At 38.9% G+C, this 9,836-nt stretch overlaps 1 protein-coding gene across 1 annotated transcript; it reads left to right on the forward strand.

The window, feature by feature from the left end:
• Positions 1-1,793: 1,793 nt before the first annotated feature.
• On the forward strand, positions 1,794-6,477 carry LOC126589873 (uncharacterized). The gene is made up of 4 exons (XM_050255311.1): positions 1,794-2,138; positions 3,389-3,540; positions 3,977-4,789; positions 4,962-6,477. The coding sequence occupies exons 1-4, from the start codon at positions 1,850-1,852 to the stop codon at positions 6,381-6,383; spliced, it is 2,676 nt and encodes an 891-aa protein (XP_050111268.1). The 5' UTR covers positions 1,794-1,849; the 3' UTR covers positions 6,384-6,477.
• Positions 6,478-9,836: the final 3,359 nt, after the last annotated feature.

Raw genomic sequence — 9,836 nt, forward strand, 5'->3', positions numbered from 1 at the left:
CACATTCGTTTTCTTTGTACCCATGAAAACATTTGGTTGGGTTGCATTGAATTGTAAACTTAGAAGAAGTAGTTGCAGGTAAAAACGCGACCAATTGTCTAATAGGTGAGTTGAATTGGATTCGATTGAAGTATCATTAGTACAATTAAACCAACCAACCAAAATGTCAATCATTCTTAAACATACGTATATGTTAGATAGAATTATACATAAACACACTTGTTTATTTATACTTTGTAAGTATAATAAAATTTAAGAAACAAGTAGTGACTCTTCAATACTAGAGTCACATCACTTAACCTTAATATAACATAAATTTTGGATTGTTAATCCCAACCTGTGGAACCTGCCCAATCCACCTGCTTAGGAATTGGTTGGGTGGGTCGTGTGGGAATATAAATTAAGCACATCGAGTAGAAGAAAGACAATGAATTATTAATTCAATATGACAGATTTACCTTTTGATGTCATGAGCAGACCACATACGAAGCTCTAGTGGGCTAAACATTTGTTTGCCCTCTAGGTCTTTTGTTTCTTGGACATAAAATCATATACAAATTCATTTTCTCCACGTATTATCTTAATTGCTTTGTCTGCTCTATTTGGCAGCTAAGTCGGGAAACATCATCAATTTACTCCAATCTAATAGAGACGGGGAAGTCATGTATGAGCACTAACCACAGATATCTACAATCGACAATTAAATTTATGGAGTCGCATAGAGAGCAAAAAATGTTTGTTGAAATCATTTTCCAAATCTAGTTAAAAGAAAACAAGGGTTGAAGCCATTTTATTAGGTGAAAGTTTGATCAAACTTGTAAAAGCACGAGATCGAGGACAGATATGGTAGTCTAGTTTTCTTTATCTAGAAATCTAACGAAAAGACTTCACAATTTTTATAAGCTAAACAACTAGTAAAATTCTTTAATCGTAAAGATAAGAGGTGGTAATACTATCGTAATTAAGTTTAAGTTGAAGTTTGGTAGCAACGACAACTGTTTCTTCATAAAACGAGCAACCATTTTTTCATAGCTAAAATTTTATAAAGAAATAATTGTCACTACGTACCATCAAATTTTAACTTAATTATAACGCTACTCTCTTATTTTTGTCCTCAATCATAAAGTTTCGTTAAGTAATTTTTAATGCATTGTGGGGACGTTTGTTGCACTGGACTAGCTTCAAGGACTAAGCTGGACTGGCTTAGACTAGACTAAGCTGGACTAACTTAGTGAAGCGTTTGGTGCAGTGTTGGACTAAGAAGCTGGATAATAACAAATTCTAATATTATATTATTTAATATATAAATTCTTAATATTTTATTATGATCTAGGTGACCGGAGATAACGAGGAGTCTATCGGGAGTGGTCGTTGAGCATGACGAGGATGAGAGAGGATAGTCTTAACTAGTCCCATGGTTATTGGGGGGTCTCACTAAGACCTCTTAGTGAAGGGTTTTGTCCATACTAATCCCCTTTAGTCTCATTAATGTTAGTCCCAGCATGGAACAAACACGGTATTGGACTAACAGCTAGTCCAGTCCAGTCCAGTCTAATCCCACTTAGTGAGGGCAAACAAACGCCCTCTGTGTGAACTGTGAAGCCATTTTCGTTAAAACTCACCCAATTAAAAATTGAACAATGTTGAACCCAATTCGAGTCCGGTCGGGTTGGTTGGGTTCATACCCGATAAAATCGAACCGCAGCCCAATTCGAGTCCGGTCGGGTTGTTGACATTCTATGCTTTCTCTTTGTCGAATCGCAGCCCTTGAAAAATAAATCACAATTAGGGTATCTCCCCTCTCTCTGTGTTAGTAACAATTCCGTTCAAATTGGACGGTCGTAGCGAGATGGACATGGAGGTGGTGGGCCGCCACGCGCTTCTCTTCGACGACGACAACAACGCCTCGTTCGTCAATTCACCCGACGCCCTCGTCGAGTGGAACTCGCTCTTCATCGACCGCTACGATGTTCGCCACCTCCTCCCCAACCCTATGCCCCCTCGCACGCGCCGGCGACATCTCACGCGCTCATCCTCTTCGCCGCCGCCTTACCACGATGCCGCGCTCGAGTCGGAGCTCGATCAGGAGCGCTACCTCGATTTGCCGTCGCCGTCCGAAGAACATGAACAAGAACAAGGTAAATTGTTAATCCCTCAGTTAAAATTTATTAAACTTTGTATTGAATATAGTATGATTTCTGATAGATTTGGTATTCTGGATTTGTTACTATATATATATATATATATATATTTGTTATTTGATTTATGGGAAAATGAAAGAAAAGGAATTAAAATTTAATGGTTAATGACCTTTCGTTTCAAAGGGATGTCAAATTAGCTGAAGTGAAATTGTTGCGTGTTGTAGGCTTTAGTAGATTAAGGTTCCATATTGTCGCCCTGATTTGTGCTTCACAAGGGTTTTATTAAAAGATTGAATGGAGTAGGCTTTTATGTGTGTCCTGGTAATCTGGTTTTAACTCAAATTCAGGAATACCTACAAACTATTTGTTTGGGACATGAATACATGCAGATTGATCTGCCTAAGAAGAGCAAAGAAAGGGTTGTTAAGTGGTGTAGGTTATGAGTGTTAAACATTTCATTATTTTGCAAACAATTACTAAACGGTGGAACAATGAATGGTGATTGAATAAGTGTGGACTTTGTTTTAGGAAGAAGTATCAGTGTTTGAAAATGAGTGCAGAGTAAAATGGAGTTATGAAATTTTCAAAACTTAGGATTAAAGGAAATGTAGATTTAGATAGTGGTGTCTTTTGGGTTGGCTATCATTCAAGGGTTTGGAGGTTAGTTTGTGGTCGGTTGTGTAGCCATTAGAGTACTGCACTGGATGTTTGTTTGATTCATGATATTTGTTGAAATGATCTGTTCGTGTAGAACAAAGAGAACCTCTTCATTTGTACTGAAAATGGAGAGGGTTGGTTCTTTAATAGAAAACTGTGGAATGCATAAACCCCCCAGAATTGGGAATATGATCCACTTGGACCTTAAGGCCTCGATACGATGGAACTCTTGTTTTTTATGGAAGTTGGAATTGGGTCAGATCCTGAGGGTGTTCTTTTCGTTCCTTGTTTGCTTGGGTTGGGGGGGAGGGGGAAAGGAGGGAGCAACAGTTCAAGACTATGATTGAGAGACGTGTTTGGTCTCTTCCTTCTATCAATGTTTTGTTTTTTGCATTATTTTTTCAGTTTGTAGGATGGGACATAGTTTGCAACAGTTGCATTTATCAGAGACACAAGTAAGAATATTCCTTTCTAACTGTAGTCTCTCTTTTATTTATATTTTCCCTGCTTGGTATATTAATGACAGCTTTGGGTAAACTTGATGTGTGTAAGATTGATTTTGATCATTAAATCTTTATGTCTTGATATAGGTAAAGAACCAGAGCAGGCAGAGGCTGGTAGCTATCATTCTGTTGGATTCTCATATGGAAACCTAGATGAATTCACTTTGCAGAAGAATAATGATCCCGAGCCTGTTTTCCACCCAGCCTTTCCAGTGCCAGATATCTTAAGTCAAAACCTTGTAAGTATACCTCTCGTGTTTCTTATTTGTCAGTGTACAATTTCACATGACCTGGATATTATTGTTTGTTTGATAGTTAACAAATGTGGCCAGATGATAATTGCTAGGGTGCATGTGTTCTTCTAAGGCTTACCATGTCTAAGTTTCAGATACTCGGAGAAGGCATGCAGTTCTTGTGACACAAGGGGCTGTGCAGGTGGGATTAGGATTGTAGAAATTTATTGAATCTTTACTGCTTCTGACCAACTGGAAGAAATATATCTTGTTCGAGTTATGTTTCTTGATCCTTATGGTTATCTGGTATATATGAGGTTCTGAGGGTTTATCTTGGGTTTATTATTATGCTACTTACTTCTTTTTCTCTGGATGTGATATCTGCATTTGTGGAATATCTCAGTGTGTTGATTTTTTTCTTTCCTTCTGTTTTTCCCCTCAGCCTCCAACGGAAAAGGTACATCAGATCATTGCAAGAACTGCTTTATTCGTTGCCAAGCATGGTGGGCAGTCAGAAATTATTTTGAGGGTGAAACAGGGAGACAATCCTACGTTCGGATTCTTGATGCCTGACCATTACCTTCATGCGTACTTTAGGTTTCTCGTCAATCACCAAGAACTATTGGAGTGTGACTCTGATGGAAAGCCTCTACATGAAGAGAAGAGAGCTGACAGTGGACTTGATCAGACAGGTGGTGCGTTATCTTTGCTTGGTTCTGTATATGGTTCTGGAGAGGATGACGATGGTATAATTGAGGATGCACCTGAATTGAGAAAACTCAAGTCTGATGAAGCTATTAATTCTGCCAGTGCATCCGTTCCTTGTGTATCAGAACACCTAGAATCTTCTGGAAATGTAGCTGGGAAAACTGATATTGTTTCTACGAGTCCATGTATTCCCAAGAAAGAGAAAGTTAATGTCATAAAACATAATCGCAGCATTACCACAGTTAAAGGTGGAGCTATTAGTGGTATGAAGAAAGAAGATGGTGCCACAGGATCACTATCTACTGCTGCCAATGACTCACAAGCTCCTGCTATGCCTAGCACATCCAAGGTTGAACTACCCATTTTGGAGCCACCGGCTGATCAAAAGAGAGTGGTTGATAAAATAGTTGAGTTTATACTAAAAAATGGTAGAGAATTTGAAGCTATTTTGATTGAGCAGAACTGTAAACAGGGAAGGTTTCTGTTCCTTCAGCCATCTAACCAGTATCATCCTTACTATTTAAAAGTTCTTCAAAAAGCCCAGGAGGTGCGTATCTGCAGAACCTAGTAATGTCTTTAAAGATTTTGTGCTATTTGATTGAGTATCTTTGTTAAGAATATAAGAGTTTTGGGTGCCTTTTTCTGCCTGTTTTTAAATTGCCTTATGATGGTCCAATGTTTCACATTACTGATATTTATGCCTGGCCCTTTCTCTGCAGTCCAAGGTATCTGGCAAGGGCTTGGTTCCTGAGAAGCATGAGTCCGTGGGGCATGTAGTGGACAGTAAAGCTGCTGCGGAAGGTGATAATGTCTCTTCAGAATCTGCTGGTCATGATTTGCCATTTGATTATGACAGGAAAGAGAAGTTTAAGATGGTAATCGGCAACTCAAAGGAGGGAAATGGTCCACCTCCCAAAGCTAACGAGGGTCAGTCTGGAGTCAGCCTGGATGCGGTTGCAGCTATTCTCCAGGCAGCCACAAGAGGCAATAAGAATCCAGGTTTAGAGATGTTCCCAAAGTCATCAAGTGGTATAGGTCAACCTCCTACCAGTGAGGGTGGGCAAAATTTGAGCTCCGGGAGTCTACATACATCTCAACTTCGCACTTCCGTTCAAAAGGCAAATTATTCTGGGGAGTCTCACGTTCCCGTCCCTGTTGCCAAGGCCATTGCTGAGACGGCTGCTCTTGCAGCTGCAAATGAGGCAGACTCCTCAGAAGCATCCTTGACCAGAGAGCAGAAGTTGAAGGCGGAGAGATTGAAACGAGCAAAGATGTTTGCAGCTATGATAAAAAGTGGATCTGCACCATTGAAAAATGAATCATTGCGTGGCTTATCGGTTGAACCACCAGAATCAGGGCTTTCCTCATCAGGTAATGTAAATCTTTCAGTCAAAGAAAGAGAAGGCAGTTCAGTTCCATTAGAAGCTGATATTTCGGATAAGGTTGAGGAGTTACAGAAGAAATTTTTTGCTGATGAATGTAATGAGCGGCGTTCAAAGAGGAGCTACCGTTCTAAAAGGTATGAAGGAGAAGAACTTGACAATGATTTGCAACAAGAGAAAGAGGAAGAAGATAAAAAGGGTCACAAGAACTCTAGGAAGAAGCATCGGTCTCATCATTCTTCAGAACACAGTAGGGACAGGCATAAGCATAAAAGACGTCATAAGCATGACAGTTCTGATGACGAGAAGCATCGGCACTCACGGCGTAGGCATAAGAGAAATAGCTCTGATGATGAACATCAGCCTCAAAAAAGGCGCAATCACGATCGCTCTGATGATGAGCATCGGAATTCTCGACGTAGTGATAGGCATAGTGACTCTTCTGAGGATGAGCACCAGCTTTATAGGCGCCGGCACAAGCACAGCAACTCCTCTGAAGATGAACATCACCACCGCAGCAGATCTGTAAAGCACAGGAAACCTGTGTCTGAAAAAGGAGCAGAGTTAGAAGAAGGCGAGATCTACACAAAGTCAGATCAATCAAGAGCTAGTGAGGGTGCTCATGCTAGTAGGGAAGCTTCCATTGATATTTTGGAATCACATCAAAACGGAAGAGCTTCATCGCAGACTTCGCAACCAACGGAGATTTCCGATGAACTTAGAGCTAAAATCCGTGCTATGTTGATGTCAACTTTGTAGAAAGGGCACCGTTCCAGTTTTTCTTTTGTTGTAAGAACAGTTATGAGTTTGTCACGATTGTATCTCTATTTTTAATGCTAGTATCAGTTAATTATTTCCAAGTTCCAACTGCAGAAGACGAACCATGCTCCACATTTCATTAGCCTCAAGAACGAGTGCTCTGCATCTTTCAAAATCCAGATGCCAAATCTTAGAGAGTTTTAGTTAATAGACCAAAATCTCCAATTTTGTCCAAACTGAGACTAGCTCCGCTGGTTTAGGGTTTGTCTGCGGTAATCTAGTCTACCAAGTATTTTGACTTTTTAAACATTCTTCGTTGTTTGATTTCTAGGGTCTAACAGTTTATTTTATAAGAACCAATCTTTATCATTTATTTTCTTAACTAGTCAGTAGTCCCGGACTGTTGAAGAAAAATTACTTCGTACGCTAAAAAACGGTTTGGGCTTCGAATATGAGATCTTTCTCATAAAAATGAAGTGGGTGACATGTCGTCAGGCCGTTTCTGTAGACACGGTGGTGAAACAAATGGATGGGATTGTATTCCATCACATGGTTTTAACCAAGTTCATTGCAGGAAATAGCTCCTCAAAGTAATAACATTCCTAACATTTTGTTTTTGAAGTTATATTCTAAAATTTAATCTAAATTATAGAAACGAGAATTCAAACTTTGAACACAAGGGGCACACTGCCACGGCCCATAAAAACCCAATTTACTTTCTTATAAAAGCATTCAGAATCAAGGGTGTTTTGCTTCGTATTGTTTTGTCCTTGTGTGAAATCTTAGTCAACTTTAACTTGATTAATGTAGATTCTATTTCTTTTTTCTTTCACTTATATTAGAAATACAATAGGTTAAAAGATTAGTGTTAAAATAATTGAAATTCAATTAGTCATTCCATATGATTAAACACTAACCAAAGTTGATTAATTGTGTCCTATTGAAGTTGAAGCACGTACGTATGTTGTAAAGTGTAAATTCAAAGCGAAGTTCCACTTTCTTAACCAAACCCGTTAATATTAGTATTTGGGTGGATGCTTAACGGGTTGGGTCACTAACGAGTGAATCTGTTAACAACCCGTTAAATAACGGGTCATTTTGGGTCAACCCCCTAGACCTGTTAGCACCTGTTATTTAAAGATGTTTAAGTAATTTCAGTAAAGTCTTAACAACAAAAAATAAACTATATGCTGACTCTTGTTTCGCACTGTGCCACTCGCTCTCTGCTTTCGGCTCTCTACCCTTTCGTCCCTTTGCTTCTGGGCCTCTAGCTCCTTCTCGCTCTTTAGTCTCTCTCCAATCTTTTATTTTCTCTCCATTATCGAGTTTTTTTGCTATACCATTTATGTTACTAAAATTTAGACTTAATTAGTATTCTTTCCTTTCTAAACTGTAAGTAATATAAACTTCTTCTTGTTTAGACGTCAACTTCAAGTAATATAGCTTCCCTTGTCTAATACCATAACCAATCGTCTTTCGCATCCGGATGTCCTTGAAAACACAAAAATAGGGCTAAAAAAAACCAAACAGTGTAAGTTAAAGGTTATTTGGCAACGGATAACAAATTATAATTTAAGGATGGACCACAAGAACGGGATCAAGTTTCATGGTACAGAAAGGGAAATAGTGTCTTCCTCGACTACCGGAGCGGCATTTCCTTTACCAACACTAACCATGGTTTGGGTGGAGGTTTCTAATGATGAAACTTGTCTAGAAACACAAGTCATATGTTCCATAGCACCGAAATCAATTATCCATTTATTATTCAAAACAGGAGTAGAAATCTTGAATGCCTTACCATCATTACCTGTCGTAGCAATCATAACTGATGCATAATCCACTATACGATCTGCATCACTCTTAGTTTTAGCAATAGAAGCACGAGATTTATTGCAGTATGGATCACGAGTTTTATCCCAATTCTCAGGATATCTAATCAAGTCAAAACATTGACTTTTGGAGTGGCCTGTCATACCACAATGTGGGCATTTACCTGGAGGGTAGCCCCAACTTGTCTAGCTGGTTTAGGTTTATCTTATTCGATTTTCTGACCCAGAAGACGACCCACGAGTCTTGGCTGTCATAGATGCAAGCCCCTGCTTGTCTCATTCCCGTCTTTATAGCCTTTTTTTCTCTTAGTCATAGACAACCCACGAGTCTTGGCTGTCATAGATGCACCACACCTCTCCACGCACTTGATCAAACCCATCGTCTAGAACACCAAGAAACAAATAGGCCCTTTTTCTCTCAGTTGTCTTTTGAAATGTTCTAATATCCTTTTCACACTCGACGTTCACTTTATCAAAGTGACCCAACTACAGGAAAATCTTAGTTAACTCCCCAAGATAGGTAGCCAATGATCGTCCATTCTGACGAAGACACTATGCTTTCTAATTCAAGGTGTAATTCTAGTCTCGTCATTCTCATCGAAATAAACTGTTTTAAGAGAATCCCAAATTTCTTTTGAAGTAGACAATCGAACGTACTGCTTCAAAATTTCTGGCTTCATCGACGATAACAACCAATTCTTAATTTTTTGATCTTCGGAGAACCAATCATCATATTTAAGATCATCCTCGTTGGATGCCTTGATTGATCCACGAAGATATCCCATCTTCTTCCTTCTAGCAATATGAATTTAAATGAGAGGAGCCCACAAATCGTAATTCTTCTCATCCAATACCTTACCATATTAAAACTTGTGTTATCTGATTGCACCATAATTAGAGCAGCAGCCTTCACATCTTGTTCAGCCCCATCTTGTTCAGCCCCATCTTGTTCAGCCATGGGTCCTGCTGTTGGCAAGAAATTGGGCAACAGTGGCATAAGGGATAATCAGTGAGACAAAAAACGGTTTGACAAACCACGGGCAGCAATAAAGCTGTTGTTGGTCACGAGATAAAATAAGAGGCAGCAATAAAGCTGCTGTTGATCACGAGATAAAATAAGAGGCAGCAATGACCTTTTTAAGTCACAACACGACCAACCCTGATATGGTTCGGTTTTTCGTTTTCTCTGGTTTTCAAGTAGGCTATGGTGCCAAAAAGAAAGAATGCTTTCTATATGTTTATTCTTTTTAGAAAGAGGTATTGATATACAACCCATTCTAACCAAATAGGAATAATAATTACAAAAGATTACAAAAGGATATGCTCAGATTACATGGGATCCATCTTAAACTAGGAAACTCTAAATTATAGGAAACTATACAAGTCAACAATATTTTGCTAATATTTCCCTTCATATTTCTGAGTGTCTGATACTTCTGTTAAACTTAAAAGGCATATTTTTAGTTATGCTCCCTGAACTTGATTTCAATCTCATTTTGCTTCTTAAAGCTCAAAAGTCGATAGTTTAGTCCTTGAAACTCAATTTTGATCCCACTTTACCCCCAGAAACTCAAAAGTCACCATTTTACTATTTGGAACTTGATTTGATCCAATTTTGCTCCTT

This window comes from Malus sylvestris, chromosome 11, assembly GCF_916048215.2.
Source record: "Malus sylvestris chromosome 11, drMalSylv7.2, whole genome shotgun sequence".
Taxonomy (NCBI): Eukaryota; Viridiplantae; Streptophyta; class Magnoliopsida; order Rosales; family Rosaceae; genus Malus; species Malus sylvestris.